We start from the raw sequence: 25,167 nt of genomic DNA, 5'->3' as shown, positions 1-25,167 counted from the left end.
TATTTGTTTGCCAACACTCATGCAAACACAAATACACACAAAAACTTTCTTTCTTTCTTACTGTACTTACAGTATGTGTCTTGCTTTGAGAGTTCATCTCTAGATCTCACACTCAAAAATCCTAAGACTCAATGACTGACAACTTTTGTGCAGGGTGATAATTGCGTTTCACAGTGGTAAGACTACCATTTTATATAAGGGCAATTCTACACAACAGCGGAACTGAGTTGGAAAGCAGACACCGAACTTACTGGCTGACTTTGTGATAGAGGCGGGCGATGCCCTGATGGGTCCAGTCTTTGCCCAGCGTTGGCAAGATGTGGCCCAGGGTGTCAGACCTGTAGGAGGCACAGAGAGTACAGTCACTTGACACAAATTAAAACTCTCGTGAGAAATGTGCTTTTATTCTGCTTAATTTATTTCCTCAAGATGGAAAATTCCCAGACTTTTAATTGTACATTTAGTATTTATGCAGGTTTTTCAACCATGACCAAGGTTGCCCACCCTTTCTCACCTAGTGATGGTGCCATCAATGTCAGAGATGACAATCTTGTCATCCCAGCTCCACAAGTAGATGGTGCCCTCACAGCGACAGGTGCCCTGGTACTGGGTGGTGACACTGAACACCACATCATTGGGGCCCTCCTTCAGCTGCAGGCTCATCTGAGGGCACAGACAAGGCTCCTGACCCCCCCCTCAACTCCAAATCTGCACAGCCCCTTAAAACTCGTAGAATGCATGGGCTAGAGATCCTGCTAACATAAACCAGGTAAACCATAACACAACACTTCATACAAAGGGTCATTTTAGCTCAATCAGGAGTCAAGAATTGGTATTATAAAAAAACTGCAATACACTTGAACCAAATCAAGTTCCTATATGTAAAACCTCCAGTGTCCAGCCCTTTAAAGCACTCTAAGTCGAATGAAAGAATATGTCACAGTTCTCTAGCGTGTATCTGTCACTGTGTACCAGTGTGTGGCCCCGCGAATGGATTTGGCTCTTACCAGCTGCTCAGAGGTGAGACGGAGAGTTTTTTTGTAGGAGATGCCCCCAGCAGGGGTGACGAAGGGATCCGACGGAGAGGATCCCGATGTCTGCTTTGTTGATTGATTCTCCTCATCGCTGGAAGATGATTCGTCCTTTCGCCTGAAACGACAACACAACTCAGTGAGACAGGCATCTCAGTCACTGGCGAACGGGGAAAGAAATACAGATAACTTCCTGATATGACATCCATTTCCTTGGTTCGCTTTAAATTTAATGCCAATTCAATGCCAAAAATACCTGTTTGCAGAACACATCGTTCCATCCTGGTCTCCACTGCCAACTCCCTGTTCAGCAGCAGATTCCTGTCCAGAAATAACCCATTTTAACTGAACCCTTAGTAGACAGACCTACATCCAATAAATTCATCAGTATGATACTGTGGAAAGAAAAATTTGACATTGTCGAAGTCAGTAAGAACGGTATTAATTTCCCTTATGTTATACAGTACATATACTAACTTAGGGGAGATCCGTCGTGGCAAAAGCCATGAAAGCTCCAGTGTCACTCACTCACACACACACACACACACACACACACACACACACACACACACACACAAAGAATGTCTACAGCCGCTTGTCCCAAGCAGGGTCGTGGCGAACAAGAGCCTAACCCAGCAACACAGGGTGCAAGGCTGAGGGGGGGGAGGGAACACACCCCAGACGGGACGCCACTCCGCCGCTCCAATGTCATATAAATGCCAAACGGCTGATTTGCACTTAAATTTGGAACACAGAAGAGGCTGAGCAATTGGTGAGGAAGACCTCTTGGGTAAAGGGCACGGAGCTGTGAGCGCCAAGCTTAGCTGATGCAACAGTGCCTACCGACTTAATGCTGCTGTTTCTCCCCCTCCACGAGAACCACCAGCGGCCTCCCTTTTTGGGCATCTTCTCCTTCATGATGTTCTCCACTGTTGCCTGGAGCAAACGCACAGGCTCAACGTTCAACCACTTAAAAGAAAAGAAAAAACTTAACCAAAGTAAACCAAAGTAAAACCAAAGCCAAATCATGACCAAAATGATGCCAGCAGACATGGACAGACAGGCATGCAGACACGTTGAGGAGAGTCACATACAGGGCTGTACCAAAATACACTGCACATGCAGTGGAAGCAGTATTCCAGAGTTGAATAAACTAAACTGAGACAAGACTGCTTGACACATACGAAGAACAAAAGCAAAATAATGGCAGATGGTGAGAGACAGTTGGAGGAGAAAACAGAGGGGAAGAAACGGGTTTATTCAACTTTTTCAAAGTTCCTATTCTAATAGGATGAGGTGCAACTAAACGGGCAAATTGCTGATGAGAGCGACATCTCTCACAGACAAAAGATGATTCATGTTCCAAATATATACAGACATATATGGAATGTTGTTGAAGGGAAAAGACATTTTCAAAGGGCTTTGGTGTTTCCCTTAACCGCTCTGCGCGCTGGTGGTTGGCTTTACACGCAACACACAAACAACCCGACTGCAGAACATTGTCAACTTTGCAGGAGAAGCAGGTGAAGGTATGGCTTGTTTGAGATGACAGTGAGAGATCTGTCCGTTGCAATAGAGCAACAACATTGGGAAACAGGAAGGACATTAATATGGCAGCTTAGCAAGGAACCCAGACTGAACATATCAATTCACATTAACACAGCAGATACACTCCTCCAAAAAAATCACAGTAACAGATTAAACCTACAGGCTTACAGTTTCTAACTAATGTTCACAATGCTGCCTGAAAGTATGAGAAGCCCCTGTGTCCCTTAGTTTTACCACAGAATGGTTATTTAATGAGAAGCAGTTTTTCTCATTCACCATAATAGGTGTGTAATGACCAGTTCCATATGTTGCTTTAGAAGAAATCGTGTGTGTGTGTGTGTGTGTGTGTGTGTGTGTGTGTGTGTGGTAGAAACACACAAGTAGTGCAGGTGCAAAAATAAGTGAACCCCAGTTGGCATTGGTTAAACCAAGTGGGTAAATAGAATCATGGGAGTAAATCAAAGTCATTCACATAAGTTTATTTTAATATTTTATAAAAGCATAATGAAAATTCCATTAGGCTTTACACACTTTCTAGCAGCACTGTATATTGCTTTCATAACAAAAACTAAATATGTTTATTGTCTCTTAGCAAACTTTAACCAAGGACTTTTTTGATATAAACTGTGAATATTTTAAATTTGCATTAACTGTAACTTGTACGCAGAAGAATAATAGCCAAACTCAAATAGATGGAAAAATCCTGAACTCAAATACAGTTCTGCTATAGCAGGATTAAATATGGAAACATAATTAAAAAACAATGAACATCTACTGTATGAGCAGAGAGCTATTAGTGAATGAAATCACATAGAGCCAATATGATACACTAAAACAGCCAGCAGAGAGAATGAACAGCAGGATCGGTCACTAGGAGCATCACTGTACGCGTGTATAAAGCGATAATAAAGAACATGGGATGAGGCTAACAGAAGGGATGGGAAGGTGGTCTTGCTCCGTGACCATACATGGGGCAAGAAGTGTTTGTGCATTCTGCATCTGTACCTTTGGAAGGGGCTTCTGGAACGCTTGCATTGCTAACATCAGAGGCGCTGCTGTGGACCAATTATAGTACCTGCAGGATAGAGAGGGACACAGAAAACACTGGGTTTAAACCTTTTATACTCAGGAAAAAAAAAAAAAAAAAAAAAAAACAGGCATGAATAGGCCAATTCATGATGGACCTGTTGAAAACACTCCAAGCCACAACCACGGATATTTCCCACCTCCCAAGCTGAAGACACACAAACAGTCCTTTGTATTATCACTTCTACAGTCTACACAAAAAAGACTGAAAAGGTTATTGAAAACTGAGATAAAAACACAGCAAACTTGGTCACAGTGTTAATAACTTTCTTTCTTTATACATTACATCCTGTGGCACAACTGTACATTAGCTGGCAATTCAAACGCAACCAGGCCTTAACAACCATCGGAACTTACTTTGATCCAATCTTCACCACCAGGTTCGGATCATCAATGATAGATGGATTTTCCGCAAACTGCTGATAAGTTATTGCTCTCTCCTGAAATTGCTCTGTAAACCAAATCAAACCAAAAAAGGACTCAATCTGTGGAAGGTACTGATGATTCTTACAATTTCCTAAAATGACACATGATCAAATGTATTGCGGTAATGTTAATAATCTGTCTTCTAAAATACAGAATGTTGAAATGATGCTTCTAGAATTATTTGAGACAGAAGTTTGATAGAAGAGAGGGGGGCGCGGTGGCACAGCGGGTTTGGTCGAGGCCTGCTCTGTGGTGGGTTTGGGGTTCGAGTCCTGCTTGGGATGCCTTATGGCGGACTAGCATCCCATCCAAGATGTGTGTCCCATGCACCCTGTGTTGACGGGTTAGGCTCCAATTTGCCGCAACCCTGCCTGGGACAAGCGGTTGTGGACATTTTGTGTGTGTGCGTCTTTGATGGAAGAAAAGTTTAAGCACACCTTTAGTTATCTCCTTGTTGTCAGTGAGTCCTCCACACAGAGAGATGGCGATAGAGGGTAGATCTCCAAGCTGGTCAGAAAAGCTGTCAACGCCACTGTCCACACCAGAACTGCCGATAGACTGTGGAGACATGCTGGTGCTTCTCACTACGTTCTCCGAGGTGCCCTTGGGAGCACTGGCTCCATCGCTGAAGGACACGGAAGTCTGAATCAGTCTCACTGAAGATTTTAGACTGATCTTCAGGTATTTACTCTTACATCAAGGGTTTTATGTTCTCAGCCCTACACTGTGTTACCTTTTAGGAAAGTAAAGAGCTGCCACTTCAGGTTCCATTTCAGTGATGTCATCCAGGTAAACACCATCTGCACCAAGGTGACGACTCCTCTTATCTAGGAGAAAACAAAAGTGGGACTCCTTTTAACAATTTCTAAATCAACCTTTAGGTTCGAACCCCTTAGGACAGAGCTGCAACCTGGCAAATTAAAGAAAGTAATTAACCACATTATGTGAAGAATAGATGTAGTTTATGGAGATGTAATGATACTTTTATTTTTATTGGGTTTCAGGACCATGTTTTAGCACGATACCACAGGTACCGGAGTTATGTTGGTGATGTTACCTTTCTTCTTTGAGGGTGAGTCTGTCTTGCTAAGTGTACGGGACCCTGGGCTTTGTCGCCCCTCCTCCATCTCTGACATCAGACGAGCTGCTGGTGCTCCTACCCCCTCCGGCTCCTCCCCAGCTGAAGGTACAGCTTCACTGTTCCCACCCTCAGGTAAAAACATGGTGAGGAGTCGGGGGTGATCTTCCTGGAGTTCAGAGGTGCAGTCTCTTGGGATAACCCTGAAGTGTGTGCTCTCTGACACGGGGATCAACACCACTGGTGACTCCGTTTTTTCTGGGAACAGGCTTGGCTGATGGTTGAACAAGACCAAATACAGGAGGGAAAAAGAAAATTACATGTGACACTTCTCCCATATGGTATTGCTAACAGTTCTTTGGTCAAGCAATGATTTTGCTCCACATGCCTAATATATATATCCACACACACACACACATATATATATATATATATACACATACAGAGGCAGTCCCCAGATTACAAATGAGTTCCATTCCTAAGTCTCTCTTTAAGTCGGATATGTACGCAAGTCGGAACAGTTAGGTGCGGTTTGTCTCTAACATCAGTTAATCAAATGTTTATCTTCGTATATTATAGTATGTCTTGTACCTTTCTGTGCATAAAAAAACACTAAAGAAACACTTCCGGATACACTAAAACATCTTTAATATAACAATACAGTAATAATACGATGTAATGAGCTAATGATAATAATAATAAATGTAACTACAATATTTATAATATAGAGAAACATAGAAAGAGATAAATGTTACTATAGTATTTAAAATAGAGCGAGAGAGACTGTATGCAAATAGGTATAAAACACAAAGAAACTTCAATGTTCGCTTTTCCAATGTTCATTGGCATTTTACCTTTTTCCAATCACTTTATTATTTCCACTTTAGTTTCAGTCGTGATCGTTTTCCTTTTCTTTGATGCATCACCATCACTTGCATCACATTTAAGCTTTGGTGCCGTGATTACGAGGGTGAAGACAAAAAAAAATTAAAGCCAAATACAGTAACGTACATGAGATGCCATTAAGATCAACAGCAAGAGGTAGGTGTGTGTGTGTGTGTGTGTGTGTGGACCCAGTCGTGGGATCTTTATTGTTGGTACACAAGGGAGCGGGCGAGATTTGTGGTTGGGGACAGGTGCGAGTCGGTCCGTGCACATATGCAGGTTTTGGAAAGGATCCAATGTCGTAGTCGAGGGGTGTCGGGACCCGTGAACGTCAGGAGCAGGAACGAGAGATTGAGGAGGACGAGGGGCTTGGAAGGACGGGTAGGTTGTTGTGGGTTCACTCGAGAGCGCTGGAGAGACGGGTTTCTCAAATGAGATTCCACAACTAGGGTGTGCAGGTGTGGCTTCTTTATACCCCGCTGCTGAGTTCGGGGAGGTGTGGACGTTCAGGGCGAGGTCGTGGGAATGAACCGCTGTAGTCGTGCAATGTTTTGATGCGTGTCGCAAAGTAGCGCCTGTTTGTTATTACAAATCATTGTATATAATTTGAATTTTTAATATAATACGCTTAATTATGAAGTTTTACTTTTATTGTTAGTTAAGGGTGACCAAAAAAAAAAAAAAAAAAAACTAACTTCCGTTCAGTAAGGGGGTGGTTCGTAACTACGGGTTGTACGTAAGTCAGACGTTTGTAACCCAGGGACTGTCTGTATACACACGTACATATATACTGTGTGTGTGTGTGTGTGTGTGTATATATATATATATATATATATATATATATATATATATATATATATATATGCATACACATATTCAGATCTTTCTTGGTCCTCTCACCTTGGCAGCCTGTGGAAGCTCTCCCCAAGCCCATAGCATCTCAGGCTTGTTTTGCTTGTCCTTGTCTGAGGGCTTGGTGACCAGCTCCGAATCACTCTTGGGGCTAGATGGTCGGGAACCACTTGGGCTGGGGATGAGTCATGGGGATAAGAGGTAGGCATGCCAGGATGCTTTCCTTCCACCTACCCCAGCAGATAAGACGCTTACCACATGCAGCACTGGTGTTTCAAACCTGCGTTGTGCTCGTGTTTGCATGCATTTCAGGTCTGCGCTACGTGTTTTAAAAATTCGTTCCAAATATGATTATACTTTGCTAAGATAATGTTTTTCGGCCAACACTTATCTGTTAAGCAGCAGGTGAATAATGCAGTATCTGCATAGCTCTTCATTATTAGCCCTGTGCCACTATGGTAATACCTTTCGCCTACTATGAGCAGAGACCAGAAGATAAACAACTAGAATGCTCTGTGTTGCTGAACGCCATGTTTGCGGATTGTTGTAAGCCTCTGCTGCCCTCGGTAGCAGGACACACGGTAAAAGGTTGCAAATGACGTAAAAATAATAGTGGATCCATACAATGAAACATCCTGGGTATTTTCGCAGCTCTGCTACTTCGGTATCATATGACAAGGGTTAGTACTAGGACAGGAACTGTGTTGAGAGGTTTGTTGGGGGGGGGGGTAATTATGGAAGGTGACAATGGGCACAAAAGTCAGTCCTATACCTGTGGGGCGGCTGGAAGAAAGAGGATTGCAGGGGGCATGAAACAGACAGGCCCCCACTGGCCGGTATGGGCAGAATGCAGGTCTGGGATGTGTGTTCAATCGGCTTGCTGTAGTTTTACACCACGGTGAAAAAGAAGAGTTCAGGTCAACTTTCAATACCATTCTCTAGTCACAGTTTTCTTCTATGTTTGCTTTAAGAAATTTTTTTTATTAATATGTGCACAGAAGCCGTGCGGATACCATCGATTAAGTCTTGTATTGGCTAAGCATTTTTTGGAGCTCAGAACAAATCGTGAGCCACCGATCAGTTTGAAGTGGCAAACCAAGAGTGAAAGGACTATACAGGCTTCCCTCACATGAGTGTAATATGTTCCTGAAAAACTGCTTGTAAAGCAAATGTCAGAAAATATCATAATTACTTTGGAAGCCTTTAAATCCAGGCTCAAGACCCACATGTTCAAAACTGCTTATACGTAGTAGATGTGTGCCCAATATTTCTGTGCACTTTCCCCTGATAATTTATCATATTATTAGCCTCTACTTAATAATTCCTGGGGTGCAAGATGGCACAGCAGGCAGCATTGGTGCCTCACCTCCTGGCCCAGTCAGCGTGGCGCTTGCATCTCGTTGTTTGCGTGCATTTACTCGGGTTGTTCCGGTTTCCTGAGTCTCAGGTGAACTGGTGACTATGAATTCTCCTTATGGTGTGTATGTGTGAATGAACAAGTGTGGATATCTTCCTGTCCAGAGTCCCCTGCCTCACACCATGCGGATCTGAGATTAGCTACACCACAGCAACCCTGTGGTGGTGATGAATGGATTCGGTTGTTTTTTTCATTGTTGTCATTTTTTTAAATGCTGTTATTTTTTATTTTGCTGTTTAATTCTGATGTTTTTATTGTTGTTTTTTAAAAAAATATTATAATTGCTTTAGGGTTGTAACCTATATATTTCCATTCTTTACTGTAAGGTGCTGTATGCTGTTAAATGCTGCATAAAAAATAAAGAATATTATTAGGATATTGGGGGTGCGGTGGCACAGTGGATTTAGCCGGGTCCTGCTCTCCGGTGGGTCTAGGGTTCGAGTCTTGTCTGGGGTGCCTTGTGACGGACTGGCATCCCGTCCTGGGTGTGTCCCCTCCCCCTCCGGCCTTGCATCCTGTGTTGCCGGGTTAGGCTCCGGTTCGCTGTGACCCCACTGACTGTGCGTGTGTGTATATATGTATATATTAGAACATTGCTGAATTAGGCCATTCATATTGTCATTACTATAAACACTCAAAGCTTGCAACTCCTCTCTGCTGAGTTTTCACTAAAGTATAATTTACAGCAGACTAACTGCCACTGAGTCAAAGTCGACTCATGTAGCCACCGCTCCTGGTGTTCATGGTAAAGGAGGGTATCGAAGTGGATTGCCGTTGACTTGTTTAGTGCATGTAGGAGGAAATCCACATAAAAATGGGGAGAACATGCACACACCGCACAGACTGAGTGGTAATTGAACCCCACATACAAAACCACAGCCCAGGTACTATGATGCACCACTGTTAACTGCTGTGCCACTGTACTGACATAGAGGAACAAATAAATAGTACATCAAATCACACAAAGTCATCTGTAATGAAAATGCCTTTAAAGAGAATTTAGTATTTTAATCACTGTTTTAAAGGGTTAAAAATTTTACTTTGGCTTTTAAAACATCTTTTAATCACTTCCTTTACCACTCTTTGGTTTAGTGCTTACTGTTAAGATTTCTCAGAGGTGCATGTGAGCTGGCACATGGCTGCACAAGAACTGAGATGCAAAGACGAAGCCATGCATCGCATGGGGGGGGGCTGCTCGTCTTGTGTAGTGCTCAACTTGATCAAGGCGCGTGTTTTGAACAGAAATTATCGTAAGGTATTTCTCATGAGATTGAATCGACAGCTCATTGTGAAAATGTTAGGGCACAAATTACATTCGCTCGTAAATCATAATTTTCATAATCTGAGCGTGTGTTATGCAAGGGAAGCCTATACTTGAAACACTAGGTAAATATGTCAAAGCGTGCTGCAATGTGGAATCCTATAAAACAATTTTGCGTGCGACGTGACACTCAAGTGTAAGCAATCCTTTACAGAAAGCAAGCAACAGCTCTGGTAAAAATACAATGCAGTAAGCAAGGCAATGTGTGACATACAAACAGTATTGTTGTATTCCAGAACAAACTAATGTTTGGATATAATTTTTTTTTTTTATTATTATAAATATAACCATCCATGTACCTCTGCAACAGACTTTAAAGCAAGCTTTTCTAAAACAAGTTCTAAAAGCCATCGTGCAAGTGCCAGATTGAAAAAAGTAATATGTGCTCTGTTTTGGGGGGGGGGGAAAAAAAAACAACCATTGAAAGGATCACTTTATATTAATTTTTCTATAATAATTTTACAATTACTCAAATATGCTATTATTTTGATGAAACTGCATATATGATTTTAAAGTGCAAATCCATCCTTGCTTTGTTTTATTTCACACATATTACTCTACTTCAAAAGGGTAGGTATGCAGCACACAGCAGGGGGCCGTACCTCAGCACAGGAGACCATTCCCCATCGGAACGAGCATACACGGTGCTCTGCTTGAACGCTCCAGCAGGTGAGCTCCCTGCGCCCGCTTCCTCTCTGTAGGTATCCCGTGATGCCGTCCTGACAAACATATAATCTCCATGAGAGATATTGCAGCATGATCTCAGGCAAGGATGTCATCCCTGGGGAAGTGTGTGTGTGGTTGGGGTATCCGCAATGCACTCTGGATTTAGGAATAACCAACATGAGAGCATCACCTGGGAAAACAGAGCTGCCATTCATACTTTGGGGATACAATAGTACTCCCCATCTGTCCGTCTCCATACAGAAATGTGACTCCACCATCGTGGAAACGACGGAGTGGGTTAAAAAGAATATGGTGGATATAGAATATAATCAGAATAAAGAGCATACAGTATAGTTAGAGAATCAAATCAGCTCCATCCACCATTTATACAGACACTTTCAAGATTCAGAATCACCTGATGTATATGGAAAATAATGCTTCAGACCTGATAACGCGTCTCCTTAAGATGGAAGAGACCTTTTTTAATTTATTAAATTTAATTTTTATTGCAACATCATCAACACTGGGTCACACTAAGATAGAGACAAGCAAAGGTAACAATAGAGAGTAATACTGCATGGAATACATCACAGCCTCTTCTGCTCCAAAACAGGGTAAACATCCATCTAAACACAGCCGTATGTTTTTGACAAAGACTCTCCAAATTCTGCTTTCAGGACTTAGGCTGTGAAACCACAACTTGCTAAACGGAATGCTCCCCAGGCTTGCGCAACGACACTGTGGCAAACAAAGAGAAGAAAACAGTAGTGGTGCGAGTTCTTCTTCAACAAGCCAAACTGCTCCCCTATTCTCTGTTTTTCTTAGAAATCTGCCGTCGGGACTGATGGCTGGAGGCCCCATCTCCGAGAGGCTGGGCCGGCCTTGGCAATGTTCTGTCCAAACACAGAATGCCTTCTGCCTCCCTCCCCTTAAGGCCGCCCCCTGTGGATCGCTGGCAGCCAGCCTCCAGTTGCCTGCACGTGACCAGGCATCCTTTGACGAGCATTCAGAGGGTTCTCACGAGGAAGCCCCGCCCTGCACCCCTCTCCTCCCACAGCACCCAGGCCAAGAGGAGCAGCATGGGGAGCGCTGGCCAAAAGCCACTCCTCCCCCAGGCCTGTTTTTGCCATCAGCAGCAGTGGAGCTGCTTTGAAAATGAGCTTTTGACCACCGAGAAAGGCTGGCCTTCTCCTCCACGACTGCAGTGGCTTTTGATTTGTCATCATCCCAAACACTACAATAAATAGCCATTATTACGAACACCAACAGTTATTTATTCATTCATATCAAAAATCCAGGGTGTGGATTACAGCTTTAAAAGCCTTTCATTTAAACCTCAGTAGGGTTTTGATAAGTTTGGAAAAGTGCAGTAACTTAATCCCTGTGGTAAAAATAACCTCACGCATGTAGAGTGAAGTGCTGATGAAGTTCTGTAGGACACAATCGGGGGTGTTCTGGACCCAGCCCAAGAGGCCCGGCTCAGTCGGAGATGCGAGCGGTAAACAATCGGACTCCTCGGAGGGCCGAAGGGAGGCTGACTCAGAGCTGCACGTGCTCCGCACGGCTGTTCGCCTTCGCCGTGCCAGCGAGCCTTTCAGAGAGAGCGAGAAGCATGACCACCCCCCCATCCCCCTACAGACAAGCGGGGATTCTCCCACAAGAGAGCAATGTGCATGCTAATTCATTAAGCCATAGCAGCACAGCTAAATGTGACAGGGGAGCTGCGGTGCAAACACAGTGCCCTGCAGGTGCTTACATAGTAGAGGCAGCTGCTCCAGATTTGTCTACACTGCTTAAATCTCAGCACTGAAAGCAATGGGTACTACATATATACTCCATATCTCTGCACTTACAGACAGCTGAGTTACAGCATCATCTACAAAACCAAATGGAATATATACAGTATGTGAACTGAAGCAGTAAAATGCTTACTATGCAGTTAAATTATGTTAGTAAAAGTGTGAAGGTCCTGCTCTCTGGCGGGTCTGGGGTTCGAGTCCCGCTTGGGGTGCCCTTGTGATGGACTGGCGTCCCGTCCTGGGTGTGTCCCCTCCCCCTCCAGCCTTGCGCCCTGTGTTGCCGGCTTAGGTTCCGGCTCGTCACAGGCGGCTTCAGCCAATGTGCGTGTGTGTGTATGTAAAAGTGTGACATGACATGTCATCTGGTTTACTTGTTAACTAACCCGCGTCATCAGAATGACTTGCACTTGCGTTTATACAGAACATGAAACTGCAGAAATAAGTTCTCTCAAGAGTGCCACATCCCCCCATATCTGTGTCACTTTTTTAACCCCCTGCTACTGCGACTCCTGCCTTTCATGGAGAAACTGCCCACCGTGGACCCACCTGCTCCCGTCCAGCTCCTTTTCCTCGTCGGAGCTCATGTCAATGGGGAAGAGGTCCTCATCCTCGGAGTTGTCCTCGTTGTCCTCCCGCTTCACGCTGTCCACCTTGCACTTCCTCCGTCTCTTTCTCCTCTTCTTCATTGACCCATTGTCTCCGGCTCCCTGTAGCTGGCCCATGGTCTGGATAGAGGGTCCGACAGCCCCTCCGTCGGACAGGCGGGTCAACCCTTTACCCAGCTGAGCTCCCATTAAGGCCACCCCCTCTGATATAATGGGAGAGGTTGCCAGGTATGAGGGCACGACTTCCTGTACAAACAATTCACAATGGAGAAAGAATCATTAACATTAGATAATGCAGATTTATGTCATCTGCTGCAAAAACATGCATCATGTATCAGATGTCCTATCCAACTCAAAGACAGCAGAAGTGAGATTGACTCTGCTGAGGCTTTTGGCCTCAGTCTTGGCAGGTGCCTCTGTTGACATCAGCAAAGTGAAAGTGTACACTGCAGTAAAAGGACACTGTGCTAAAGAGCTCTCTGGCCCTCCAACTGCTTTGGACCACCTGAAGCTGCAATGACCTCTGACCTTTCCACCGCAACTAAATACAGGCTTTCCCGCTGTTCTAACTATTGTACAAATCAGACTTACAGGAGGTATTTGTATCCAGGATGGAAAAGCTGTCCCTGTACACAATTCCAACAGTTTCTGGGCATCCTACAGCCACAAGAAATAAACACAATCCAGCATACCTTCATGCAATACTCTGCTAGTACCACACACCACTATCAAGCGAAAACATAAGTGGAAGTGGCAGTTACTTGAGTGGGAATATTCAAGCATAAATATACCCTACCTTAACTTTGAAGAATATGAAATACACCAATAGTCTAAATTCGACATCCATCTTAATTCTGTTTATGTTATTTATGCGCAAAGGAGGACAAAATAACTCTGCCTACCCTACCAACCTCCATGTGGACAGACATATTCTAATAATAATGAAATTCACACTGTTAACCAAATTCTACTCTCCTCTCTTGAACAACTTGGCAAAGGAACGGCACTGAAATAATCTGAGTTCTACCTATCAGACAGATCCTACCAAACGGTCTGGTGAGATTCCTGATAATTCTCTCAGCCTCTCTCAACTGGTGTTCCACAGGGCTCAGTATTGGGCCCCCTACTCTTCTCAATCTACACCTCTTCCCTCGGCTGTCATCTCCCATGAATTCTCCAACCACTGCTATGCAAGTGACACCCAGCTCTTCCTTTCCTTTCCACCTGGAGCTAGACATTTCTTTGTGCATCTGTCTTCCTGTTGAACAGCCATCCAGGCAGAAATGTCCATCATCTACAACTCAACCTCTCCAAAGCAGAAATCCTTCACCTTCTAGCTGGCCTGTTTTCCTGTCACGAACTCTATCAAAGTGGACAACTCACTCATTTTGCCTACCTCCTCAGCTAAGAGCTTAGGAGTGATGATACACTTGAGTCAATCTTTCTCTTGACATATCAAAGCCACAACTTGGACCTGCAGATACATCCTGCATAACATCCGCAGCATCTGTCCCTAACAGACTCTACACAACTCCTTGTCCAGGCCATGGTGACATCTGGCCTGGACCACTACAACTCTCTCCTGTCTGACCTTCCACCTACTGTCATCAGACCTCTCTAGCTGATACAGAATGTTGCTGTACAAGTTGTATTTGACCTGTCAAAGCATTCCCACAAATCTCCCCTCCTCGTCTTTCTGCATTGGCTTCCTATAGCCATCCGGATCAAATTCAAGACCCTGGCTACGGCCTACAAAACTATCAATGGATCTGCACCCTTTGTATTTTTCTCAGAGATGTAAGTCGCTTTGGAGAAAAGCATCTGCTAAATGAATGTGTGCATGTAAATGTAAACCTGTGATTTGAACCATGATTAACAAGGCAGAAAACTCTACTATATGAAATACTATATACCACATACTATAAGAAAAAAGATCACAGAAAATATGGCTGGAAAAATGCAGGTGTGTTTCAATTTTAACAAAATGGCTGACCATTTTGAAAAAGGGAAGCATCCAAATACAAGATGGACAAGATTTTTTTTTTTTAAAAAAAAGCCATTTTCATAAACTGTAATAAATGCAGTGAAATCATTGTTGTGTTTTACGCTGGCAAAGTCATCCAGTGGTGCCTCTATGTAATGGAAAAAGATATAAAGGTTAACTGACAGTCAGACATTCATTAACAAGAACTGAGAGGAGAGCTTTTGTTTCAGACAGAGACCCTTTCTTCCTTATCCAGAAACAAAACAACATTTCTTCACACTAATGTCTCTCCAAACTTAGGCAGAGACTACCCTTCATGAGTGAAATCCAAAAAGGTTCCCAGGCAAAGGGCAAACATCTCTAAATCTTGATAAATGGGACATATTACAATAAAAACCTCCCATCCAACAGAATTAAAGAATTAACTCATACTTACTGACACCTGAACAATTAAAAAAAAAAAAAAAAAGCCACATTAAAAAGCATCTTAAGGGTGGGAGAAATAGCAATAATTACACCATTATCACCCTGGCCAGTGGTGCTCTATGTGAGTGTTGGATCCTTAAAAGTATAAGAAAAGCTTTGTTGAGTGGGAAAACTGCAGCTGTTTTCAGTTGCTCTGCACGCTAGAGGAAACTGCTCTCAAAGTGTAAAGATTTTATCATTTATGAACTTTACATTTTCTGAAGTACACCCAAATGTGCTTTTCTTACTATCGCTGTCGCCAACAGCTACTCGGTTTGTTTACAGGTTCTCATGGATGAGCAGAAGACTTATTTGCGGATACGTGTGCCTGCGAGCGTCTTGGTCTGGATGCCCGAGTGTGTGTACGTGTTTGCGGGTGAATAAATTTAGGGGCCATGAGCGATCACGCGGTATTCGTGCTGGATTCCAGAAGGTGTCCTGTTCGGCTTCCTTACACGTTTGGAGCTCCTGTTGCCTGGATGCCATTCCCAAAAGAAGGTTTTGTCTTATCATGGCTCCTTACTAACAAGCCCACTGGCCCTGTGTGAGCTTCACCCATCCACACGCACACGAACTGAATTACTCTTCAGTGCTTCATCGTACAGTCTCCACGAGAACAGCAACCCTGTCCATTATGTTACTGCTAAGTCCAACATCTGCCAACAAACTGTTGTTTTCCACCAACGCACTGTTTAATAATCTGAAGAAAAAAAGAGAAGGAAGAGGTGTTGATTCTAACTACTCTACATTTACATTTATTCATTTTGCAGATGTTTTTGTCCAAAGTGACGTACATCTCATAGAACAACATCTCACATACTCTATCTGAATACTGCTTTCTGGTTGAAAACCGTTATCACGGTATAATAAGGCGTGTTGCCACTGTCCTTCACACAGCGTCTACCCGGGGCATGTTACCAGTAAACAAGACTTATATTACCACACACACCTGCCATTAGGGCATGTCTCTGTACTTACACCCTTCAGTGTTATAGGGACAGTTCGCAGTGAACAAGAAGGTCCATGAGACAAAACCGCAGTCAAAGTCAACTTTATTTCCATTCCACCTATAGGTGAGGTACACATACAGGAGAACGAAATTCCGTCTCCATGCCAGATAGGACATACAGCGCAGTGTGTTACAAACAGACAAGTGGAAATACAAGACCATCATTAAAAGGGCAGTACCTGATCATTCTCTGTCTCTTTCACAAAGAAGGCCTCTCCATTCTCGCCCAGTTTCATATGCAGGCTTACAGGCTCCCCGTTGATCTCTATATCCACCTGTTCAGGGCACAAAGAAAAATCAAGACCAATGGTTAGTGAACAAAAAGCTCCAGACACCCACCCAGCTATCTTCTAACCAGCAGATCAGGTCCACTGCATGAAAACGATAGTTAAAGGGACTCTGCCATATTGACAGAACCACACTGATGCCCACAGTCTCCTTTGACGTCAGCGCTCACCAGTTTCTCGCGGGACCGCAACACGCCCATTTTCCCGAAGCGGACGTGGAATGGGGAGCACTGGAGGGTCCCGTCCGGCTGGCGAACCACGATGACATCGATGCACCCTGAGAGCGTGGCTGGGTTCAGGCCACGGTACAACTCCTTCACCTGCACGAAGACCTGCCCTGCCAGCTGGCCCACGTAGTTCATGGTCTGCGTCTACGAGATAGGAGTGCGGCAAGAGGGTCAGATCACCAAACTCTCCACCACACGCTGTTGACCTGTGCCATGCATTGTAGGAGTGTGCAACACTGAGAACACCCACACTCTGGAGCGTGCTCCAAACTGTGCACAGCCACAGAGAAGCTGCAGTGTGTTGACCCTCCTATACTTGTGGTAAAGAGTGCCTTTGAAATACTCATAACCATGCAAGGCATAAAAACAGCCTTAAAAAAAAAATCTAACCATGGCACAGAAATTACCTGCATCCCTTCACACAGACTCACTGATGTGAAGCACGGTTTTAATTACCTTTCATTTTGAGTTCTGTGTATCAATGACTACAAATAATTTTATGGCATTTGCCACATCCAGGCTTACTCTTTCTGTAGAGTCAATAGAATGCCTTTTCAGACCAAAAAAAATTAGAATAATCAATATATTTTCTATATCTTAACCAAAACACTTTTATGGTTGAGATTTAAGAGGTGTGTGAAAGGGAATTAAAAAAGTATTTGCGCAACACATTAACCATCCAAAGTGATGGCAGGTTTGCTTCAGTCAACAAATGAAAACACACTGACATGGTAATCATTACAATCCACTCAATTACATGGCAGGAGTGAAGACAAAAACCTAATTTTAAATAGCTTAGATCTTTGCTCTGTTTGCAGAACATCCCAGAAAACCAAGGAGAAAACTAATAAATGGTGCAACTGTCTTGTGGGAAATTACAGAAACATTGAACAGATACAATGAAACAGTACAGCACCATATATATTTCCAGAAGTGTCTAAAAGTAGTAAAAAAAAAAAACAAACTATTTCACTGCGAGAACCAACAGGACATAATCTCTCGTCGAAACTCTGAATCACCTGACCTGGCGCTGAATTCCTTCCCTGGTTGTGTCCAGACAGTTCATCTTATTTTAGTAAGCTAAGCTTCGAAAGGTGATGTTCTCCACTCAGACATGATCCAGTAAGAAGAGAATGGCCAGAAAAGTGAATAGATCCACTTTACACACAAGTACAGCCATCTGCTATTGTTTTGAGAAATAAAGATATAGGAGCGTGGTACTCTACTTGTATTTGTGATGAAGGCAACAGCAGGATACCACAGTGACCTTCTCTTATTCAACTGTCCAGTGGTAGAAACAGATACAGGCAAAAAGATACTTAGCAGGTGTATTTGCTGAGAACAGCCTAAGCAAATAAATAATACAATGAGCACAATACAAATGCTTCATTAGATAGTTAATGAAGAGATTGTATTTCTGGGCTGTAGCCAATTGCTTTCCCCAGCATGTTCATGCTTTGTCTGTGTACAAAAGAACTACAATCTAAACCTGACGAAAGGATCGAGCAAGATATTGTTCATTGGGTGTGTCAATGGTTGGAAAAATCGGGGACTGTAAAGAACAAAGGTGTCATGTATCTCCTATGACCCAACGGAGCTTCTTGTCCAGCCTTGACTCAACATTATGTTTGCAACTCTTGATGCAAACTGGGATTTTGTAGCGTAGTGATTAGAGCTGCTGCCTTTGGATCCAAAAGTCGCAGGTCCCAAGCTCACCTCTGGCTGTAGTACCCTTGAGCAAGGTACTCACCTGGAATTTCTCCAATAAAAATTACCCAGCTGTTCAAATGGGTAAATAATTGTAGGTAGATCTACACTGTCAGTAGCTTTGGAGAAAAGTGTCAGCTAAATTTAAATCACTAAGATCATCATAATATAGAAGTAAAAATAATACTGAGGGCGACCGCTGGTTTCACCCTTGCTTACATGCTGCTACAGTGGTTCCTGTTCTGAGATATTCAAATATTGCCAGACAACAAGCGTGAAGCTGCAGTCCAAATGTATCAGTGCACTTAGCCCATCACTTGTGGTTAAGAGTATATTACAACCAGGATGCCAAGAACAGTTGGACAAATTGGAAATTGTTGCTGAACCTTATTATTCCCGTCTGCATGACGATGTAGAAAGAAACTAGAGGTATCGTCAGATCTCGTTCGAAACCCGACACGGGAACCGGAGAAGACGTTTCGGAGGAGTACAACAGCGAGTGCATGTTTGACCCACTGTACCAACAGTCGTGGACAGTTAAGTGGTATCGGACACTTACTTTTCTCATTTGTACTCAGATGTCCAGTGTAAACACGGATCTATTCTTACGTGCACTAAATGTAAGAGTCACATTGCCCATCGTGAACAACATCAATAGGAGTGGCACAGCAACTGTGTGACAAGGTTTGCATACCTTTGTATCTCACTAGTTTCATAATCCATCTCCCAAATAAGCAAACAAACCCAAATGAAGAGACCGCAAATCAGCTATTTCCACTGCCTTTTTTTTTTTTTTTTGTTTGCTGTAGGGAAAAGAAGCGCTATAAATAGACTTGCTGTACACACAAAAATGCTTTTTCAAGTCAAGGGAGAAAGCAGAAATGTCTAAGCCGAACTGCCAGGGAAATAAATACCGACTAGGGGTGTTGCAGTTGAAACCACACCGAGCAAGATGCCGCAATACCCCCCTCGGATATTGACGCCAGTCTTCCGAGTTCTGCGTGCGCACACTTGAATATTTTCATGAAAACGAGAAATGGCCACAACCAAGATCAACACCTACCAGACACGTCTGCTGCCTGCAATTGTATGAAAAAATGTATTAAAAACATGATACGTATTCTTACACTTTACAGAAATTCTTATACTTTACTGAAAAGACAGCAAGGTTTGAAAACATTAACATTTATTATCAGGACAGCTGGTAGCATAGTGGTTAGAGCCGCTGCCTTTAAACCCAAAAGGTCATAGGTTCAGATCCCACCTCCAGCTGTACCCTTGAGCAAGGCACTTACACTATAAGCTGTATAAATGGGTAAATAATTTGTGAAGTCGTAAGGGGGTGTGGTGGCGCAGCAGGTTCGACTGGGTCCTGTTCTCCGGTGGGTCTGGGGTTTGAATCCTGGGTGTGTCCCTTCCAGCCTTATGCCATGTGTTGCTGGGTTATGCTCCGGTTTGCCGTGACCCCACTTGGGACAAGTGGTTTCAGACAGCGTGTGTAATCTGAAGTTGCTTTGGAGAGAGTGTCAGCTAAACTGATAAATGCATTCATCGAGCAGAGAGACACATCCAATGGCAGTATGAGCTGTTTCCACTGTCACGCTCTTAAAAACAAGCCCGGATCTCCGATCGCGAGCAACTGAAACACGAAAGGACACGACGGAACCCATCTTCTGCGTTGTCTGCTGCCTGTGCTGCACGGCGATGCTGACAGCACCCAGCAGTCATGTGCCTGTGCTCAGTACCTCTCTGCCGTGCTGTGACAAGGCCCACCTGTGAGGGTACGGCGCCGCCAATGTTCTGGCGTTCCGGCCCTGTCACCATTGATTGATCCGCACCTCGACCCAACAAGCAAATCTTATTTTCACCTGAAACAAAGCTTTCAACTGCAGTATGGACTCCATGCAACACAACATAAAGACACTGCAAACAGTCTGACAGTGAAGGTCTAATGGACTGATTGATCAATCCATCGATTGATTGATTGATTGATTACCAGAGGACAGCACTGATCATTTTATTCACGTGGAGCTGCCAATGGTGCTGCAGTCAAACTGAGGTGCAGCAACATGTCATGACAACTATGAACGTGCCATTAACACTAAAAACCATCACTATTATTATAGATGAGCAAGGGAACATAACAGGGCTATTATAAACGATGGAAATAAATAATCATCCTTCAACCTTACTTTAAAAGGCGCCTCACAGTGCAAATGCAAAAATATTGTCATCCTTCACCAATGAGCACTGAGGACACGTTTCCTTCCTGATCAATAGAAATCCTGCAGGATTACTACAATAATTTCCAAGATGTGCTTTAACGGTTCTGCCATGTGGATTATGATCCTTCTCACATTCCGATCGATCCGTGTTCCAGCTGCAGGAATGAATCCAGAATCGTGCGGAGCGATTGCTGCCAGTTACCTCCTCAGCAGAGCGCCACCATCCATGCAGCAGAGCAACAGAACGCAGCTCGTCTTCACTCGGCGTCACAGTGGAAGCATCGTGCGGTAACCTAACATCCCTTTCCTTTCTGACAGAGTGCCGACCAACTACGCTGTTTACACCGCCTGACTTCTCCCACCGCTCCTCCCAGCAGCTCTCCTTCGCCAAGCGTTTTAGAATACTTCGCGTTGCAGCCTCCTAGATCCCGCCCACTGGACCAATCAGATTGCATGTGTAAATTCGCTATTGGCTACGTCCCTTGACTGTTCCCCTTAGTAGCTCCGCCCCATCATCATTTTCGATCGCTTTCTTCCATAGAAGGTTTATCCCGCCCCCGTCGATCTCTCATTGGCTGCAATTCTTAGCAGTCCTTCCACCAGCTCCGCCCGGCAGCGTTCTGGTTTACTTCGCACCCAGTTCGAGCCGCTCCCTTGACCAATCAGATTTCAGAATAACAGACTAGCGTCTGCGTTCTTCCTACAGCCAGGGAATTATATTCCAAATGGATCCTTGTACTGTATTTGTATACATACAGAGGCTGTGAATGCACTTGAAGGATAGGAGTGGTGTACTGCCTGACATGGGGCGGGGTGGCTCGCTCACACGCCACTGGATCTGGATCCTCAAGAGACGCGAAACATGATCACGTCTCCTTATTATTATGCAGGTCTGTGAAGGAAGCCGCGAGAGGTGATGCGGTCAGGTGACCGCAGCGTCCAATCGCTGCGCTTCGTTACCTGACGTTCGATGTCTGCCGTGAAAACGAGTCCTTTCCGCTCAGCGCTCATGCAGACTTTCCAGGTTGTGAAGGAAGCGAAAAACCACAAATATGCACCGCAATTTCTTAAGCATTATAAAAAAAGAAGACCCATATTAAATTATTTTGGGTAAAACTGGACCCATGAGCACATTAATTTGCTTTTTTTACTCCATGTTGCTGTTCTTGTTCCTTTGGTGACTTAAACCCAGCTAGGTGTTAAAAATACCTGACTTTAAGGACAAATTAGTTTGAAAAGTATCTTGCAAAAAAAGTTAGTAAGCTGAGAATGATAACTGAAGGCGCAACTCTGTTAAGAGTTTGAACTTTCTTTAAACGAATGAGCGCCAGATGTGAATTTCTGTTCAGTTTATTTTATAGAGCACTTTTCTTACGAAGGCGGCAGAACAGAGTTGAGGGTACAGTACCGAATACAATAGAAAGATACTGTACAGAATAGCAGAAGCAGCAGTTATATTCATTCATAAAGATTTTTTAGTCGACAGCTGCGCACTTTACATGATGGTCTACCTGTAAAATACGTATAAAAGTTGACGGTGGAAACATACTAAACAGCTTTCTTGACATGTAATGAGTAAAATGGAAGTCCTTTGACATTTCCAACACGTTGTCTTTATTTTTCAGAAAACCGAATAACACAATTAGCACGAATCAAGCAGACTTGTATACAGTAAAGTAAGAACTCTATTCAGTTCTGTCATGTTTAAGTCTAACCACAATGTCCACTTTTTGAAATTATCTTTAGCAGTGTGTGCTGGCTGAAATTTTTTTTTAAGCTTTCAATAACTGTTAAGGAGTGATTTCCAAAGGCCCTGTCACAGAGTATCCTCTAACAAATGTTGAAATGTGCCAGTGGCTACTGGGTATCAAACAGTACAGTTTAAGCCTTCAGAAATGGAGTAAGGGCCTTCAGTTAGGCAACTGTGGGGTCATATTGTGACATGGGATTTCAGTAGTGTTAATTTCACAATTTAAAATCAAAGGTCAAAAATGAAATCCTGCTGTATTTCCATTGGGACCTATAATTCTGAAGATAAACCACACACACACACACACACACACACACAATGTGTGCAACTACTTGTCCTGAGCAAGGGGCTGCTATGGTGCAGCTGGCTTGACTGGACCCTGCTCTCCAGTGGGTCTCGGGTTTGAGTCCTGCTTGGGGTGTCTTGCGATAGACTGGTGTCCTGTCCTGGGTGTGTCCCCTCCCCATCCAGCCTTGTGCCCTGTGTTGGGCTCCGGTTTGCCGTAACCCCGCTTGGGACAAACGGTTTCAGCCAGTGTGTGTGTGTGTGTGCACGCGCGCCTGTCCTGAGCAGTGTCACAGCAAAACAGAGCCTAACACAGGACAGGACGCCAGCTCACCTCAAGGCACTCCAAGCAGGACTTGAACCCCCAGACCCACCACACAGCAGGCTCCAGCCAAACCTGCCGCACCACCACACCCCCTGACTGAAAAAAAAAAGCACTACAAGTTCATTTTTCAGCTGAGTATGGCTTACTAAATGAAAGGGAAAGAAACCAAGAACCATCTTCTGTTGACTTTTTTCTTGGAAAACATGCAAGCAGATTGTAAAACAGAGGCAAAGTGGACAAATTACAGATTATCTTCAGTTTTTTTGCAGCATTATGGTTTTTTGTTCATACAGCGAATAATTCAATTCCATCTACTTTCTGAAGCCCTCATCTCAGCAGAGTGATGCAGGGCACTGACCATATAGATACGATACAGATCAGACACATTACACGTACTAATTAGACATACTAATAACCAGGCTGGCAGTCGAGGAGTGGAGAACAAAAAACTGACAGCCATGAGGAAAGGAATAAAAATAAATCACTGAGGATTCCAGTTCCTGTGGCTGCCCACCATCAGTAAGCACTGTAATGCAAATACAAAGTAGAACAGCAACAATAACATCAAGACCACCAAGTGCAAAACATCTGTGAAGCCCTATGTTTTTGACTTCTGAATTTTTTGCTCATTTAGTTGCTGGAACTACAGTCTGTATCACATATTGATAATATCATTGCAATGATATAAGAAGAAGTCAACATCAAATCACGATGTTGTGTGGACAAATGATTTGTTCTAAGCCAGGATGGAAGCCTGGGAGGGCAACCAGACACGCAAAGAATAAATTCTTCTTGATTTAGGTCAAAAGAGCTTCACTACTGAATATTCACACTTAAGCAAGGGAAAGCTGTGCATCACAATTTATTACTGACTCATTCTACTTTTCTGTATAACCTCTCCTTGCGAAGGAGGTGTCTTTTGTTAACATCATTGCAGCAGTTGTTGACAGTGATCATACAGTGCTTGCTCACTCACTTGTTCTTGATCAATAGCTACTTGTCCAATTCAGGTTTGTGGCGGTCAGCAGCCTGTACTGGATGCATGCGGTGCAAAAAGAACCTCACTTAGAACTCCAGAAACTCTATCTACATTCAAGAAGAGTCTGAAAACTCACCTTTTCCGGACCCACTTCGCCCAAGATCTCTCCAGCTCACGTATGGTGTAAATGTTCATGCACCGTAACTTCATGATCAACCCCAGATAAGCCTTTGCACAGCTGCTACTCCAGCATTGTATGTGAATGTTTGTTTGTGTACCTTATTAATAATAAAAAAAAATGTAGGAAGGTTATCAGGATTCATCTATCCTGCATTTTATGCACCTACTCGAGTGATGAACATCAGTGCATCAAGTGGAAAGTAACAAACTAGGTTTACTTAAGAATCACATGTCTGCAGTCATGTCTCTTTCTCTTAATGTAATGCACACATTGTATTTTTGCAGAGATGTCTGCGCTTTGGAGAAAAGTGTCTGCTAAATGAATTAATGTAAATGTAAATGTAAAAATAGGCAGGGTAGAGTTAAGCAGGCAGTAATATGCTGGTAATCTGTTATAACTGGATAGCAGGTATTGTAATTATTAAACCCGCTACCTCACACTCCTCCTGCTGTTGGACTCTTGAATACATTGCTTCATTTAGCTGATGCTTTTCTCCAAAACAACTTACAGCATTAAACTACTTACAGTTTTTTACCCATTTGCACAGTTGGGCAATTTTTACTGGAGCAATTTTAGGGTAAGCGCCTTGCTCAAGGCTATTACAGCTAGAGGTGAGACTTGAATGTGCAACCTTTGGGTCCAAGGGCAATAGCTCTAACCCCTACATCACCAGCTGTCAGAGTAAGGTGCTTATGTTGAACTGCTCCTGGAAAAATTACCCAGTTATGTAAATGGGTGTATCATTATAAGTAGTTTAACACTTTGTCACTTTGCAGAAAAGCATCAGCTAAATAAATAAATGAAAATGACTGATAAGCAATACCTAAGGTCCCTAATACACCTTTTTTATGGATCTCCTTAGTCTGGACAAATAACTAACAACACAACCATACTCATTTACTGGTCTCCACTGGCTATTTCAGACTGGACAGTGTACACAACCGTTTGCATGGAGGAGCCATGGGCATGAGGTAGTCTTTGATGAACTAAGTAAAACCAGCTAAATCCACTAAATCAGTTATTAATAGG

At 43.5% G+C, this 25,167-nt stretch overlaps 1 protein-coding gene across 6 annotated transcripts in view; it reads right to left on the bottom strand.

Annotated features, from left to right (window-relative positions):
• Nucleotides 1–25,167, bottom strand: part of LOC108924091 (phosphatidate phosphatase LPIN1-like) — a 34,031-nt gene that overhangs the window by 3,817 nt on the left and 5,047 nt on the right. The window contains exons 1-17 of one of the 6 annotated variants that reach the window (XM_018735246.2): nucleotides 20,821–21,082; nucleotides 16,630–16,830; nucleotides 16,352–16,447; nucleotides 12,656–12,960; nucleotides 10,247–10,363; nucleotides 7,679–7,786; nucleotides 6,955–7,081; nucleotides 5,149–5,443; nucleotides 4,825–4,918; nucleotides 4,529–4,716; nucleotides 4,023–4,116; nucleotides 3,585–3,654; nucleotides 1,875–2,000; nucleotides 1,288–1,352; nucleotides 1,008–1,149; nucleotides 515–663; nucleotides 252–338 (exon numbers count right to left, since the gene is read on the bottom strand). In XM_018735246.2, coding sequence (XP_018590762.1) covers nucleotides 252–338; nucleotides 515–663; nucleotides 1,008–1,149; nucleotides 1,288–1,352; nucleotides 1,875–2,000; nucleotides 3,585–3,654; nucleotides 4,023–4,116; nucleotides 4,529–4,716; nucleotides 4,825–4,918; nucleotides 5,149–5,443; nucleotides 6,955–7,081; nucleotides 7,679–7,786; nucleotides 10,247–10,363; nucleotides 12,656–12,960; nucleotides 16,352–16,447; nucleotides 16,630–16,821 — 2,255 coding nt within the window. In that variant the 5' untranslated portion in view covers nucleotides 16,822–16,830; nucleotides 20,821–21,082. Of the gene's footprint in view, nucleotides 1–251; nucleotides 339–514; nucleotides 664–1,007; nucleotides 1,150–1,287; nucleotides 1,353–1,874; nucleotides 2,001–3,584; nucleotides 3,655–4,022; nucleotides 4,117–4,528; nucleotides 4,717–4,824; nucleotides 4,919–5,148; nucleotides 5,444–6,954; nucleotides 7,082–7,678; nucleotides 7,787–10,246; nucleotides 10,364–12,655; nucleotides 12,961–15,618; nucleotides 15,812–16,351; nucleotides 16,448–16,629; nucleotides 16,831–20,820; nucleotides 21,083–25,167 lie in introns of those variants that run through there. The other 5 variants (XM_018735242.2, XM_018735243.2, XM_018735244.2 and 2 more) reach the window with 5 other exon arrangements.

This window comes from Scleropages formosus, chromosome 1, assembly GCF_900964775.1.
Source record: "Scleropages formosus chromosome 1, fSclFor1.1, whole genome shotgun sequence".
Lineage (NCBI taxonomy): Eukaryota > Metazoa > Chordata > Actinopteri > Osteoglossiformes > Osteoglossidae > Scleropages > Scleropages formosus.
Note: the sequence above shows the minus strand (reverse complement) of the source record. Positions and strands in the feature narration are given on the sequence as shown.